Here is a 17444-nt window from a genome sequence, read left to right on the forward strand (position 1 = left end):
GGCTGTGCAGTTAAAAGAAAAAACGCGAAAAAGGCAGAAGCTACATATGAGAGAAGAACTGTTTGACCTCTTAAGTTAAAATATCCGAAGTGTTCCTCTGGGCCAAGACTTTGTATAAAGTGTTTAGTTATGTTTAGTTTATATTATTTTAGTTTAGCTTATACATAAACTTCATCTTTATAAATTTATAAAATCAGTTTATATTAATATATAAGTATATTATAACTTTATTTTATAAATTTATAAATATAAAGATGTTTAGTTTATATTATAACATTATAAAATTATTACAATATATACTTTATACTATATAATACTTGCTGTAGTATAGCAATCAAGTAGTAGAACTCTGTTTCTTCACTCTGGGATGGTTTTTGAGGCAGGGAGTTTCTGTTCTCTTTCTCAGAGATGAAAAATCTGATACAAGTTTGTATTTGGGAGCTATTAGAAAGGTAACCAAAACTTCTGGGTGACTGGGAGAAGCATTCAGAACAGTTTGTGCTACCAGCAAGGTAGTTTTGAATGGGTGAAATGCAACTGATGGAATTGTGCTAGAAAGGACCTTTTTTGTTTGGTTGGTTGTTTTTTTGTTTGTTTGTTTGCACTTGTTATGATGAGTTGCCAGTGGTTTATTTCACTTCTGAAAGTGACTTTTTCCATAACTTTTTTTTCTTCTCTTTAATTTTTCTTTAAATGTACCAACTGGCCAGAATAGCTTTCTGCCAGAACAGGTGGATCTTAGGAATGTTTTGTTTAAACAGTTAACTGGAAGATTGCTCCTAGTATAGACATATCCTTGATAAAACTCACTGCAAATTTCTGCAGAAAGAAAGGAAGTACTCTTATTTTCTAGAACAGTATCACGAGACCTGGCTGCAATGATGTTTCCCAGGTGAGAACCGAAAATGAGTGCCTGTAATCAGCTACAGAGGCAGCACTGGTCAAAGTAAGAGCGGTGTTGCTTCCTGGCTGGATGACTGGGTACAAGGCTCACTGGGATGGAAGAAAGTGAATCTCCCTCAGCTAAACATCTAAAGACTTTACTAAAACTTGGTTTAAAGGGGGAGAAAAACGCCTGTGAATTTGTGTGCTGGTGGCTTCCATTAGACGTGTGTTTATGAATGGTGTAATAATACAGGTTGGAGGCCCCTTGTGAGAATTCTTCACGTGCTTTTCAAGAAGTGTTACAATTCTGCTGTAGTATGCAAATCCAGGAGGGTTCAGTATGCAAAGGAGTGCAAGGAACTGTAAAACTGAGAGTGGTGCTCATTCTTGAAAATACCTTGTTACCTTGCTGCTAATAGGGGTGTTTTATGGAGGTCTAGACAAGAGAGTTATCCTGCAGGACATCCTGCTTGGTGATGAATGCGATGCAGCTCCTACCGGTCCAGGATGAGGAATGCCTTCTTGCGTTGTCCAAGGGGATGCTCTTTCCTCTTCTTTCTGTCTACTTATTTCTAATTTTAGCTTTGTGTGCTTTCCTAACTTGTAGAAATGAATCTTCAAAATAATTATTGGGGTTCTGACTCTTGTCACATCTTTTGTGGATAGTGCACCTGTAAGTATTTCTCTCTCTGTACTAGGGATGGTTAACACTTTAAACTTCTTTCTGCCTGTGTAATGTTTGACCTGCTACATGTTAAAAATCTCTCTGTGAAAAAGTAGTTTAGGTTATAATTTTGGTATTCTGATAGCTTTTGAGAGAACACATGGCACAGTACTCAACAAAATGTATTTACAAAGTTGAATCCTGTGCAACAGCATTTTTAGCTGGTTTAAATAAGTTGTTGTAAATGTTACACACACATACAGACAGACAAGGTCTTTGAAGAACTTTGCAAGGCATTTTTGTCATTCCAAAGTTCTACCCATTCTAGGCCATTATCATACCAATTAGCATTTTCAAGCGTTTTCTAGTAAGAAAAATAATTTTGATTTAAAAAACAAACACACAACCAAAAAACCTCTTGCAAATCCAGATTTATTTCTTCTCGTGCACTTCTTTTCATCTTTTATCTTTCCCTGTTTTAGTTCCACAGTTGGCTGCAGGCCGCTCTGGATTCCAGGAGAATTCTCAGGCTAAATCCTGACGATGTGGGAATTGGTTGCCAGAACAGAAATAGTAGTACAGCCTAGTAACAAATGGAGGGGTGAGACTGAACTAGTTTTATAGGTCGTTGTATTTTTTTTGATTTTTTTTTCCATTTGTTTAGTCTTTAAAAAAAATAAATTAAAAAAAATCTTGAATTCCATGCTTAACTTTGACTTGGAAAGTTAGTAAATGTAGAAATGAACAAGAACCATTATATCACCTTGACTTGAAGAACAAAAGTCTGAATAATAATCCTTTCTTTACTTTCTGCTAACACTCATCTTATTTCTCTTCTCCAGAAACCAGTGTCATAGACAGCTATAATCTTGATTGTATAGGTATAGTCTTGATTTAGAAGTCAAGAATATTGCTAGAGACATCAGTGTTAAGTTTTCTCTTATCCTCAGCTTTGCTAAAGCTGCTGTTATAGTCCAGGTCCAATTTGTCCGCTGTAGTTGGACAAGGTATGGATGAATGGGAAGAAATAAAGAAAAGCTCAAGAATGATCATGGTGTTAGAAAGGGAGATCTCTTAATTGGTTAATAACTTTGGTTGTTTTGTCCTTACACGAGTAGGGTGCCATGAATCTTCAGGTCTGTTAAAAGTTTTTGCAATAACAAAGAGCTTAAATTCAACAAGAAAGGAAAGGTTTTGTATTTTTTCTAATCTAAATGCAGTTGTTTGGGTCCTAAAGTGTTGGAATAGGATTCCTGGGGAGGTTTGATGTGAAGGTAGCCATGCCTTCAAGTTAGGGGGCAAAACAGATGCTTTCTTGATGTCTCTTCCAACTTTTTTTCTTAAAAAAGATTTGATATTTATTATCTATTTCTGACCTTGTGATTTAGGTTTTCGAATGCTACTTATCAGTGGAGCATTGGATTGTCTGATCTGAAGAAAAAGATAAATTTGATACTACTTAATGTTGTAAAATCTGAAAGTGCTTGTGTTGTCATAGGGCAAAGTTATTTATTAACTGCAATGCATGTAAATAGCAGTGTCCTTCAAGAACTGGTGGAAGGTGGCTGGATCAGAACTTTCAAACTTTATTCCTACTTTTCAACTAAAGACCTTTTAGAGTCTACTAATACTTAGTATTTCAACCTTCTTACTGTCCTTTAAACAATAGGCTACACGTTGTTGTGAAAAAGGTTCAGATGATTTGCAGAGGAATGCTTGGTATAGAATTGTGCTGCTGAGATTTTTTTTTTTAAGAAAGTTAAGACGTATTTATGGAGCATTTAGCTTTGACTGGAGGGCAACAACTTTGTACACTCAGCTAGAAACCTAAATGAATCTTATTTAAGTTGTTACAACCCTTCTTCCTTAGTTTAGATGCACTTGATTCTTTGCGGTTTATTGTATGAATTGTTTGGATAAGGCTTTACATTTGAACTCCATCAGTGCTTTTGTGTCAGAGCCCAAGATATGTTTTGTAAGGGTAAGGAGCTACTTTGTTGGTGTATTTTTCCTGTTTTCCCCTCTGGTGTATTTGTTCTGTTCTCTGGCCTTATTATAAATAAAGCATTTCAGTGTCTCTGTATATTTAAAAATATAAGAAGTGCTTCAGCCGAAGAGTTTTAAAAGAAGGCTTTAGTGTAGCTGTTGGAAAAATAATAAATCAGACTTCAGCTACTTCATTGGGATGCATTGGCTTATCTTTTGACTGTGGAGAGTTGCCAAAAGGACATTACACTTGTAAGTTGCGCTGGGCATGAAGTTTACTCTCCATTTCATCTCAAATTGAAGTCAGGATGATGCGGTCAGTCCCTGTTGGCATGTGACTGACTAACTGAAGCATCGCTTAATGCCGTGTTCCAAAAATCTTGCAATGGTAAGGGACACTAAATTGTTCATTGTGAAAATGAGGAGTCCAGAAATCAACAGCAGAAGATCAATGTGTTTTCCAAGCAAGAAAAACCTCTAGTAACAGTAATAAAATCTTCCTGATAAGTTTCTAATTGAATTAGAATTCCTGTAATTGGTAAATACCCCAAGCATGTGGGTATAGAACAGCTGATGAAGTAGAAGACATAGACCGCATTTATGGGATATTTAATTTCAGATTTTAGTTCACTGAAGAATCTGAGTGTATGTGAATGTTTCTGTTTGCCAGGTTCTCTGCAAGTCCACCTGCATTTGACACGCTCCACTTCTGCTGTTCTATGTGAACAGAATTTGGCATCCGTCATTCTTTCAGAATTACTGAGCCACCTCAGTCTAAAAATGTAAATAATTGTTTAAACTGTCCAAAAACCCCTTGACTGTATCCCATTAGAGAGACTACAAATTCAGGAGGAACTGAAATACCAAATATATAGCATACGTGAAATCTATGAGGTGACATTGGATTTAGACCAGTAAAATGGCTTTCTTGAGAAGCTAGTGTACAGGTTATACAGAACTTCCAAAGGGATGATGGAGGGTCTTATTAATACAGTCTAATTAACCTCCTTTCTGTACAAGGTGAAGTGTTATATGCTCAGAGCAAATGATGAAAAGCGTAAGGGAAATACAGAATTGGATCAATTTTCTTTTAATGATGAATAATCCTCCAAGTCTGGTTGGATGAAAGTAAACATGTGTGGGCTATGGTTTTGCTTTTACTGTGTGCCAGGATTCAGCTCGGAGTGAATTCTTCAGCAGAGTTATAAACCTTTGAAAATTGCTTTATAATGGAAATTGTGACAGACCATTAACTACAGTAGTATAAATGCATTGCTTTAACATATGTTATAGCTGTCCTTAAGTTGCCAAATACATGAAACAGTATGTGCAGAATATGTAGGGTGGAGGCTTCTGTGTGGTTTTAACTAATTAATAACATGACTCATTGCATGTTAATGTTTCTCAGACATACAGCCCATGACGTACTGGATGGGTATCATTCAGGAGCTAGGATATATTTGACTGCAGCGACACGGAGATCCCACTCTAATTGCTATACTGGAAGAGGTCCAAGAAGCATTTAACATGATGTGTTTAATCACCACTGCGATTATAGTGCCACTGAAGCAGATATGTTTTCCTACTACCAAGTCATAGAACTTCTAAATCGTAAAGAATCATTGCTAGATATGCTAAAAACTCTTGTTCCCAATAACAAACAAAAACAAAAATACAAACTCATTCTTAATTTGCACCTGTGGCTTAAATACATTTAAAATTAAATATCTAATGTATACATCCCATATGAGAGCTTTCTTTTTTCTTCAAATTCTGTATTGTTCCATTCCCGAAAGACAACTGAAGAAAAATTATTTCCAGAAATTACTGTTGCTTTCTGGATTTTTTAAGCCCTGAGAACACCTATGCTAGAATCATTACTTGTTTTTACTCGTGTGCAGCCGTACCAGTCTTGCTATCGGCGAGCATTTGCATTAATAATGCTATTGCACTATTGCCTTAAAATGTGTGGGAGTTATCATGATATAGACCAAATTGAACACTTCATATTGCTCTTTGGCACTTAAGTGTGAAGTTTAGCTTGTATTAGTTTTTAGCGTTTCTGGTTAGCTTTTTCATCTATCTTCTTAAAGATGGGAATGAGGAAGCTAGGACGTACCTGACAGTCTGCTGGAAAATGTAAGAGTTTGTTACAAAACCTTCGGTATTTATTAGGTATGCCTATCCAAGTTTCTTGGCAGAAAATTGTTTTCATTAGGAAGTCTGAAGATGCTGAGACGAAGTTTCTGTATAATTCTTTTAAACTCTCTTCCAGTGCTCAAAGTTTCTGCATGCAATTTATTCTTGAATCTTCAGACTGAGATTCTCTTTTAGATTCTGGCTATTTGAATGAACTGCGATACATCTAACAATCTTTTGAGATTTATGGCTAGAATTATAACTTCTTTCTCTAGCTGTGGTTTCATATTGATAAAGTTATTTACTGGGAGAGGGCAAAGGAAGAGCAGGCTTCCAGTGAAGACAGAAAAGTAGAAGGCACATTGATTTGGATGGTATCTTGCAATGGTACACTGCCAAATGGCGAGAAATAAAAGGAATAATTAGCACATTAGGGTATATATTTGAGAAAATTTTCAATGCTTTTAGTGGAGTAGATAAGGCCATGTCTTCATATGATTGTAATATATGAAAAGGGAATCAAGGAAGCGGAGTGACTGAATAAGAATCTTAGTTTTCAGTTTTATTAATTAGTTACAATATATCAATACGTAGGAGTCGAAGAATGTTATTTTTGGAATTTAGTGCTTCTCACTTTCCATTATGCATGTTTAATCTGAGATGCAGATGTTGATCTCACCGAAGTTAAGACCTTAGAGTGTGTGTTCTTCTGTCTATAGGTTCAAATAGCTTCATTTGCTATAGAAATTTGCAGGCACAACCATCCAAATAAGGGATGATGGTGTGAATATCCTGAAATGAGCTTTTTTATTTTTACCCTTACATATGATTTATTTAATGCTTGTAACATAAATATACTGTAGTTTCTGGGATGTCCTGTTTCTGTAAGTTTCTTCCTTTTTCCAAGTCCCCGCGTCGTTGTTAGTACTTTCAAGGCTGTGTTTTCAAGGAAGTTTTTGTTTGTTCTTGGAAGTGGAAACACTTTTGATACCTAAACTTACTGTAGACCAAGTCCTGTGGAATAGTTGCATGCAATTTATTTGGTAGCCTCTGGGATTTTTCCAGCTGGCTTGAAGATCCTCTGCCTCTCATTTGCTCTGCCACTTGACCTTCCGAGATTCACCTTGTGGTTTCCAAATCTACATAATAATTTTGTATCACCCTTTAGTTAAATGGTTTCTTTTTGACAGATGGAAGTACCTTCAAGTAGGGTTTAGCTTTATATTCTGCCTCTAGATAATACCATTCTGTGTGACTTGATTTATCCATAAATATGAATGTCTTTCTGAATACCAGCTTAAATTATGTACAAGTGGAGATTGTAAATTACTAATGCAGAACTGACTTTGTAGGGATATTGTACATATAAAGTGGATGCTGTAGTAACTCTGGATTAGATGCTGTTGAGCACAAACCTGACTTTTATGAGGGAAACCTGGAAACTACTTTAATATGTCCAGTTAAAACCAGCAATTTGATAACTGTTTCATCGGCATGTTGAATATCCCAACAGAACTGGGAGAGAAAGGTGTGGAAGTGTTGGTGTCAGACTGAAGAACTGCAGTCTAAAATGTACAATTCTCCCTGCCAAGGTTGACTTGGACTTTGAGCTGCCTATGCCTTATTCACCTTTACACTCATTTTTATGAAAGTTCCTAGAAATCTGCAATGTACTGTTTTTCCTAGAAGTCTTCTCTTTAAGTAGAGTTGACCATGAAGTGGAAACAAAGAGGGCTTTATCATGACCACGTGTTGTGACCGTTTGATGCCTTAGAGCTTTGAGCATTTCAAATAAAATTACCTGGAGAAAGAACAGATATTACAGACGTGTATTTGAAAAGACTGTCAGGAACATAGGAAAACTTATATTTTGGTGTTCCTGGCTGGTGACATGCTTCTGGTGAATGCTGGAGTCACTAGGAAGTAATGTAAAATAGCAATGCGGCTAACAAGACTTACATGAGGAAAAATAGCATATATGGGTGTGCTCAGTTTTAAAAGGGTGGTGAGAGGAAAGAGGAAATCGTAGTGATGAGGGGAGGGATTTGCAGTGTACCAAAGAGCTGTCAAATATACCTTTTACTTGACAGACATTGGCGTGTCTTTCAGATGATACCTACTAACCTTGACATACGTAAACTGCTTGATATATTTTCTTTGTAAAAACCTTTGCTCTAATTAAATAGTACACTTTCCAAAAGGGGTGATGGTTAGTCAGTACTGCTACTGTCTCTAGTGTTTAAAAAAAAAAAAAAAAAGCATTATCTTAGTATTGGTTTAATGTCAATGCATCTGCAGTGACCTAAGTGTCTAAATCTAGATTCTCATCCAATGCTGCAGCCTCAGACAAACTGTGATGCCTTAAAAATGTGTATAAAAGGATCAGAAAGTGAAGCTTGAAAGAATAACAGTGAACTGAAGACATTTAGCTGGCGTAGTTGCTTGTCCGGTAGCACTGTCCTTTCTGAAAAAACTGTTTTTGTGTTATGAGTAAATGACAGCATTTTTCTTTTTCACGTGGCTGTACGTTGTGTGTGTGCATGTGTTTTTATTGTTGGTGTGTTAACAAGTAAATATTGTATGAGGATTTGGATTGATATTTAACAGCTGAGATGGCTGATGATACCAGTGAAAACATTTGTCATTGCCCGTTCCGATGTCATCAATATGAACCATCTGAACTCTACCTTTCTTTTTCTTTGCTGCCCCTGGGGTTTAATGGCTTCGCAGAGAAGCTCCTGCCTGACATATTGAGCTGCTCCAGAAGGTCTAACCCATAAGCAGTGAGTACTGAACTGCAGCACACTAATGCTGTAGGTGTTGACTCACCATGCTGTTTTTAATTGCAGTTCTTTTGAAGGTAGATAATCTGTGCAGACTGTCAACATAGATATTGAATCTTTGGGTCTACGCCGATATGATGATGTATTTGTATGGCTACAAATGCTGTTCTGCTTTTCTTTTCCTGGGAATTAACTTTTCTCCTGTGCACATACTGTTTGCATTTAAAACTAGCTTTCATGTGTCTGTGGCTCCTGCTATAGCTGGCAAATGCTTATGTCTCATATCTGCAGTGAACTGTGTTCTTCTAGAATCCTTGAGCCTGATGTAAACCAGCTTTCAAATGTGCATGAATCAAAAAGCATCTGTAATGTTTTGATGTGACTAATACTAAGATATGATTGATCAAGTCTGGATTTACTTTGTAACTGGAAAGTCATTCAAAATATCCATTTGCAAACTCTGTGGGGAAAAAAAGGTATAATTCTAATACATGTCATCATTTGCGATCTAATTGCTTTGAAAAAAATATTTTCAAAGTTTTTGTCTTAAGTCTTGATTTTTATAATTTGTATATTGTAAGGTGCAGATCTCATCTCAAACTCCATCCATGTTTGGCTGGAATTAGGAACCAACTGTTTTGGTGGTGTCAATTGTTTAAGTGTGCATATTTCCAATGATAAAGATGCAATTGATTTGGCTAAATGGGGTGTTCCAGCGAAGAGGCTGCCTCAAGGGGAAAAAGGTCTTCTGGGCACGGACAATTTTGATACAACCTTGCCTATCGATATGTACTTTCAGGCCTGCTCAGGAGGATGCTAATGCTGATACAGAATGGCAGAGCTGATTCAGGAGCATTGACTGAATGAACTATTGGGCAGTGTGCACAGAAACTGGGTTGCTCGTACCTGAAGGCATTTCAGCGCTTAGAGGCATTTCGAGAACTGTCTCCGGCTGACTTCATAAAAGAGGAGTTGTGATAGTAGAAGAGTACTTTTTGTAAGCTGGGAGAAGCTCATGCTCCCCTAGTATATTGCTTTGAGTAGTTTCCTGGTAGCCCTGGAGAGGTCTGTAGCCTGAACTTTTGTTGTCGTTTGTCTGTGGGCCTACCGACTTTCTCTGAGGGTGAGAGCTTGTGGCCTAATTGCACCGACACTTGGGAGACATCTGGGAGGCTTAAGGTATTGCTGTCATTCTCCAGCTGTTTTTCTCTCAGCTGAAGGTTACTGCCCTGAAAGTCGAGCCACGCTAATGGATCATGTGAACTATCCTAGTCCATGTCAGTGCAAAGTCAGCCAGGTTATTTTAAATTACTGCTGGATGCAGCTGAGGGTAGTAATGAACAGCTTGAGGTAATAACTCCTTAAACCATTCCAGCTATACTTCCAAGAGCACATCTGTCTATGTCCTTATAAGTGCAATACTTTAATCTCTCTATTGCTATGCTGCATTCAGGATTTGTCAGGCCTGCAAAGCTGCTGCCAAAGGGAGCTTTAATATCCAAGTGGAATGTACTGGCTCTCCATGTCTATCATTATTATCAGATTGCGATAGAAAGATCTGATTGATGGGTGTGCAAAAATACCTGGAATGGTAAAGGAAGCTTATTCTCGACTATGAGGTTAAATAAGTGAAAGTCGTGTTTTAAAAGCTCTGTAAAGAGGTTATCAGATGAAGTCTCTTCCCCATCCCCGTTCCTAGTTCGGCCACTTCTAGCCTATTGTTATCTTTGACTCCCAGCCATTTAAGTTCTTCCCCTGTCTGTACCCTTGCTTCATTCCTGAAAAGCTTCCCTGTGTTGATTAGAATTATAATGAATTTTTTAGCTCTACTTTTTTTTTTTATTTTGCCCCAGGTCCAGCAAGACTATGAATCTCTGTTCCAAATGCTTTGCTGGTAAGTGCAGTAAAAGGTTTTGTGTTTTTTTTTTTGTTAGATTATTGAAACCACATTGTTGGTATCTCCTTCAGGGTTTTTGCATGAGTTTCTCTTCCTTCAGTGTGTACATACAATCAGATTTTCCTCACTTTGGTGCTTCATTTGTTCGCTAATCAAGAATCTCTTGTGTAAATGCACCAATGAAGCCTTGCTCTTGAAGTTTATGGAAGTCAGGAATGCCCTTGAACTAAAGAGCTCCAGTGTTAGCAGAGCACCTATATGGATGATGTAGCTTTCACAAATGAAAAAGTCTGAATTTGGAATATTGTAGGATTTACTTGGTAATATTCTCTGAAATATGGAATGGATTAAAAAAAAAAAAAAAACTGCTATAGAAAACCTCTAGTTACATTTGTTTTTAATTTTCAGCCCGTGGAAATTAAATCATCAGTAGCTCATTAGTAGTCTACTTATAATTGCTACATATTATTTTCTTATACAAGGTCATCGCTACTGTGTAAGATGTTAGGAATTGCTACTGACCTTTTCCTGTTAGCATCTTCTGGCTTTGCCTTTTTGAAATTTTTTTTTTTTAGTGTTGTAACCTTATTTTTAATTGTAATTGAAGTGCTTTCGTAGTTCATGATTTCAGTTTTTCTTGGGGAACAGGTACAGTATTAAAAAGATGGAAAAAAATTTTAGAAGATTTCAGTCATTGGCTTGTCTATAAAATATTCCCTTTTAGAACTGAAGTTGGCCATAATATTTGGCTTGCACTTTTTAGTTTTGTTTTTTTTTAAGGTCATTGGTTTCCAGTGGAAAAGTGATAGAATCTTTGAAATTTAAGGCAAAGTGTACCATTCCCCCCACCCCCCCCCCACCCCCAGAAATGCAAATGCTTTTACTGAGGTTTGTGCACCAAAAAAAATATTTTGACTTGTAGATTTCAAATCTTGGGTTCAGCATCACTTCATTAAACAAACACAAGGAAAATAAAGATTGTCAAAGACTGTTCAGCAAATGATGCATATATTCCTCTGGCTATTTTCCAAATGCATGGATCACTGGAAGGGTATACTGGAGAAAGTGCAAGCGCTTACATATACTCTTTCCCTACAGACCATGGTCAGAAGTATGCTGCTAGGTCTTTGATTTGACTCAGTACTGTTATGTTCTTATTAGCATTATAAAATAACTTTTGCTTGCATACTTCAGAAATGTGGATTTTCTAATTCTGAGATACCAAAATGGCCCATCCTTCATATTATTGGTTTACCAGAGTACCCCAAACTTTATAACCAGCGGGCCAGGCATTAAATAAAAACATCTTTCATTTGGGCTTTATTTTTTTTGTTTGTTTGTTTTTGAAGACATTTTATGATCCCTTCTTGGCTTCTGTTCTGTAGTTCTCCTGAAAAGCTGTTCCCTCTGAACAAGTTCATTTTCTGCTGTAAAAATACAAGATAATAACTAAAATGTGTGGTTTAGGGGGAAAAAAGTAGCTTCTCTCTTAAAATTTTCAAGATTTTCTTTGCAATTGTTATAGCTTGTTTATTTTATCGAAATAGTAATTCTCAAAAGTTTGAGAAACTTAAAAAGATACTGCTAATTGGAAAAAAAGAAAACATAGTATTTTGGTTTTTTAGTAGTTTTAGTATTAGATTTTAACTATGGTTCCTTCATCAACTAATAATGAAATAATCGGAACTCCAGTCCTGTTTGGGTAATAACTCAAACTCAGTCTCACAAGTCTTTTTCTCAGATACACTAAAAATATTTCAGTGGCGTTTTTACTGGGTTTCCAGTCACAGTGTTGAAATAAAGAAACATACTTGCTTCTGTAAATTGAACCACCACAGACAGCAAGAAAGCTGTTGAAATATGTTTTTAACTATTCCAGGCACTCCAAAGATATGATGTGGAAAAAAAATAGCTTTTTTCTTTTAGTATGGCAGGTTATTCATTCAAATGTATTGAAGCAGATTTGTATACCGGGGGAAATTGGGAATTATTATTTCTCTTGACCATCGTTTCCTTTCTCTTTTATTTTAGAAAAAAGAAATCCACACAACGAAAAAGGTTAGTAACTTCGTTAAATGACTTTTTTCCTTTCCTTTTTCAGATGGTTAGAATCCAGTCTTTTTTTTCCTTTTAAAAATAATTTTGCACATACACAGCAGCAAAGCCCCTTGCATTTGCATAAATCTTGTATTTTTATATAAGTCATAAGGGAACGGCAACAATTCAGCAAGAGATGAAAACATTGTTGGGGTTACATTGAAATATAAGTTATTATGTAGAACTTAACTATCTTTACAGGTTTCTCAGACTTGCTGAACCATATACCTGCTTGTACATACATGATAGTGAGCTATTCTTTGCTTCTACCCTTCCTCTCTTCCCCATTCATGGGGAAAAGTGATCATAGTTAGGTGCCTGTGATGGTGGTAGGAAGGAGGGTTTAATAAGCACAGAAACAGAGAAAAGGGCAGTGGTCATGGGCTGTCAGTTTGCCTTCTTGTCTGACCAAATACCAGTGATTTCTAAGTAGTTATTTAAGATTTATTCAAGATAAATTCACTAAAAGTAGTAGGGAGACTGGAACTCCTGGTTTTGGCTATCTTTGTACGTTTTCTTACATGAAACAGGAAAATATTTTTTCATAGGTTACTTTAGAGATTGGGTTGTTAAGTTCTCTGTGGCAAGGATGAGCTGGATACTTCAGATACATGCAACCCTTTGCCTGGAAGAGCCCAGTGTGTTGACCTAGATCTATAAGGTTCACCGAGGCCTTCCACGCAAGGACAAATCTGCTGTTCCTCATATGCCACGCTGGCTTGTGCATAAAGGTTGATAAATAGTGGAGAGGAGTTTGAAGTTAGCTCTCCTTTTCAGCCCTCTGTACCTCCTTCCACCCCATCTGCCTGTTCTAAGAAGGAATACCTGACTTGTTTTGCATAAACCCAGTAGAAGTAGCAGACCCTGAAACATTAAAGAGCCTCTGAAATCATCCAAAGTTAATTGTACTTCTGCAAAGTACTTTACAACATTCTGTCTCCAATTCAGTGAAGACCATGTGCTATCGATGCCTCAAAGCCTCCAGATACCGCACAAGCGTAATCCTGCATATTAAATTGCTTCACAGAAAATTGCTCTTGAGATAGTTAAGGCATAGTTGCTTTAGATGTCTTGCACATTCTGGATACAAATGCAATAAAGTGTAGGTTTTCTTTAATCAGAATATAGGCTGGTAAGTAGAAAAAATGCAAATTATGGCTAGAGCATCTCCCTTAGTGACACCACATCTTTTGCTAATACCTCAACCTCTCTTCTTTCAATACAGTAAACTGCTAAATCTGAATGATGGTGATGAGTGAAATTTTTCAAAAGCACTCTTTATTAATCTACTTTTGCTCCCACTAGGTTTAGGGAAGTTTTAATATCAACTTCAGGTAGGGACATTGTTTGAGTGCTTTTGAAAAGCCACTTCGTTAAAGTAGACTCTTTCAAGTAGGAATTCTACAAACATTCACAAAAACAACACCTGGTACCGCAAGAACCCAATTTTAATTGGAGCCTGTGGGAACAGTCACAGAACAAACTACTACAGAGTAAGAATAAATATTTAAATACAGAAACCTGTAAAACTAGACTTTCCACTTAAATAGCTCAAAAAACCTGCACTCTGCCTTTAGTCCATTTGATTGGGAATCTGGAAAGTTTAATTTTTGTGATGGTGCAGTCAGCCTTGGCCGGAGGAATGCAGGAAGTGGATTTCAGGTTGTTCAATTATGTGTGAAGCTAAAGGTAAGTGCAGCACTGGAAGGTTTGGTGGGGAGATGTGCTTGGAAAACTGGAAGAAGATGAAATAATAATTAGGGTATTCACGGGTTTGTGAATCAATTTTGTAACATTCGTGTGATCATGTAATTGAAACTTTCTAGAGGTGGATGTCCATATCCTTTCTTAATCCAGCTATCCAATGTTGATATTCTGTGAAGCACTTGTTGAGTATAAAAAAATTAAAGAATTTTCATTTCCATCCATCAAGTGGGAAGTCAGTATTGCTGGTAATCACATAGGCATTTTCAGTACGTATGCTTGGCTTTATGCCAGATGATAAAGTTTTGTAACTTCAACAGTATATTTTATTTTCTCTGGAGCTTCAGAGATCTGATAAGGCGAAAAAAGAATAAAAATGGACATTTATATCTTCTATATATCAACTGATTTCTAGAAGTATCGGATTATTTGCTATTCTTTCTATTTCCCAGACTCACTCAGATGTCTTACTGGAGTTATTGCATGTTTTTGTGTGTCTTAACCCTTCTGTTTTGTTGAGCAGACCTTTATTTTGTCTTGCCCAAGTCATACACAATTTTCAGAGCATACAGAACTGTGTTTTTTTTTGTGACTGAGTCACTGAGTAACGCAGTTTCCTCTTTTTGCTGTCTTTGTAAATTCTGGGAACTATTTAGATTGCTGCCTTGCGTGGTCGTAATAACACCTACTTTAAGGATGATCTGGCAAAAACCAACATTCCTGTCTAAAGAGATTTTGCTGTTAATCAGCTGCTAACTTGACTGTCAGTCAGACTTTCAGGCTACTGAAAACATTTTCAAAAGTTGCATCTTGCATTTTGCTAGTTCATATTTTGTAATCTTTACTGTATCCTGTTGTATGATGAATAATAATGTATGCATAACTCAGCTCTTCATAAAACTTTTGTTCCTAAATGAACAATTAATCAGTCATGCTTACATTTTCCATATCCTTCTAATATCTGATGCGAATCCCTGGTTTTTAGTACTTTATTACTGGAAAAGAGAGAGCACTTTCAAAAGTGTTGTGTGGATTTGTTTTTTTTTTCTTTAAAAAGCACAGAGTACTAGTTTTCTTTACGTGCACGCAAAATGCATCTTTTTCGGGAAGGCTGCAGTATGTTGTTACCTTTGTTGGTTCTTAATGGAAGCTAGTGCCTCAATTTGTTGCTTCATTAGGCTAGAATTGTTGCTGTAGTCGTGTCTGGCTTTGTATTTTGAAGTACACGGACTGTTTGCTGCAAAAAGCAGCACTCACTGGCTAGCACTTGAGACTAGTAGAGTTTCATTTTCCACTTTTAGTGCACACTCAGGCTTGAAGCTAAACAATTCTTTGGAAATTCTTTTGGAAAATTGTTTAGCTGTTTACAGTGGCAGTAAAGATACTGCTAATTCTTAGAGCACCTGCGAATGAAGTACTGTAGCATTCCAGATATAAACAGAAAATTCATTTCACATGCATTTAATTGCTCTTACTCTGTGCCCAAAGAATTTTTAAAAGGAGAAGACTGGTAGGGAAAAGATGTCTTAACATAGTAAACTTGAAAAAGTCAGATGTATATTAAGCTTGAGAAAGATAGTAGCCATGAAATGGAATTAAAGAATTAGACAAATGACTTCATGTGGTTTTCACTTATAAATAAGCTTGATCTGCACTGCTGACCCCAACAATTCCTTTTACTCTGTTAGTTTGCATTATTCTGCAGCTTTAAAAAGTGTGAAGATCAGAGTAATAGCTCTGTTGTGGGCTGTTAGGGCAATATTTTGAGAAAGGAATGGGAAAGGACTTTTGTGTTTTTAATTTACTCCCTTTTCCTTAACCTGCCTTAAAGTTTTGGTGGAGAAATAGAAATTAATGGGAAAAAATGAGTTAGGTCAAGTATAGTTGTACTACCTAAGCTTAGGACTAATTGTTTTAGTTCTGTCAGAAATAGTCCCACCAGCCAAATCATCCAGCATATTTATGCTACTTGTTCTTAGTTTGCTATGTATAAACTGGAAACGTGGGAGAGAAGGGTACCTGAAACCATCTAGACCTGCTGTGCTTTTAAGAGTTAAGTAGAGATTGCACTTTAAGCTACTAAATCTGTGTATTATTTTTATATATATGGCATATAAATATATTAGTGTAAGGGGGTCCCCCAACAAGGAGGGGCCTTTTTTTTTCCATCTATACCATAGTGGCATGGAAGTAGCAGAGTACAGGGCTCCTGTGTTGTTTTGGTCTGATTTTGCTGGGCATTCTGTAGAGGGGCATTAAAGACGCCATATGCAAGAGCCAGCGTTATCTGCCTGGCACCTGTCTGTGCGATGGTGTTATGTGCATGGCGGTGCAATGGAGCTTGTCAGTAGGGCCAATGGCTCAGCTGCTGGTTTGATTTCCTCAATTGTTTTTCTCCTTTTTCCTCCTCTTTCATCTTCCCCCATATATAGTAGTGAGGAGGGTTAAGCGCTGATGGAGGACAGACCCGTGAATCATTTCTGTTTCTGTGTGGGCAGAAGAGTTAGTGGAAGAAGGGATTTCTTTCACAGCTGGCACTGAGATTTGTTTCCTTTGTTCCTTCTTATGTTTCTAACTTCAAGTTCGCTTTTTTTTCAGTAACGTTTGAAAGTGTGTTTTCACCAACACAGTCTAGGGAAACTGAATGCCTTTTAATTAAGAACTTTTTTTTTTTTTACAGACAGTCCTATCAGTAGACTACCCTGTAGGCCATTAGTGGCTGTTCCATTGCATTGCATCTTGTTAAATTCACAGCCTAGTAATCTGGAGCTCATTTGTTAAAAAACATAAATTACACTCAAACAACATCTGACAAAAACAATATGACAACATCTCAGTACTGGCTCCCTGAAAAGACTACCAAATATCTTTAATTTATATTTTTCTCCTAGCTTGACTAGATATTACTGATACTATTTCATGTCTTTTCTTTTTCTTATCTCAGGGGATTGCCATACCCATTATACAGGTGGTTGAGCTACAAGCAAATCAGAGCTCAGTCCCTTTTTGTCTTAGGCTTCCGTTATTTTTAGTTGGCTTCATAGTTCTGTTACCTAGAAAATTTTCCTCCTCGTGTTAGTGCTGTTTTCTTCCTGTTTCTTTAATATCTTGTTCACCTTCCAAGTCATAACCTTTCCAAATGACTTGTTGAAACACCAGCTATAATTTAGTCTCTGGTGTATAGATTCCCTGATGATATTTAAAAAAAAAAAAAGTTGAGATATGACTTAATTGCTATGATGTTTGCACATTACCAGCATGAAAGCATAGTTACCTATTCAGAATGTGC

At 36.7% G+C, this 17444-nt stretch overlaps 1 protein-coding gene across 2 annotated transcripts in view; it reads left to right on the plus strand.

Moving 5' to 3' along the window:
* The window catches only part of ZFAND3 (zinc finger AN1-type containing 3), a 134378-nt gene that overhangs the window by 24082 nt on the left and 92852 nt on the right, over positions 1-17444 (plus strand). For both annotated transcript variants that reach the window (XM_040552323.1, XM_040552324.1), the window contains exons 2-3: positions 10311-10351; positions 12386-12412. In XM_040552323.1, the coding sequence (XP_040408257.1) occupies positions 10311-10351; positions 12386-12412 (68 nt within the window). The remainder of the gene's footprint in view (positions 1-10310; positions 10352-12385; positions 12413-17444) is intronic.

The sequence above is a fragment of the Cygnus olor genome, chromosome 3 (assembly GCF_009769625.2).
Source record: "Cygnus olor isolate bCygOlo1 chromosome 3, bCygOlo1.pri.v2, whole genome shotgun sequence".
NCBI lineage: Eukaryota > Metazoa > Chordata > Aves > Anseriformes > Anatidae > Cygnus > Cygnus olor.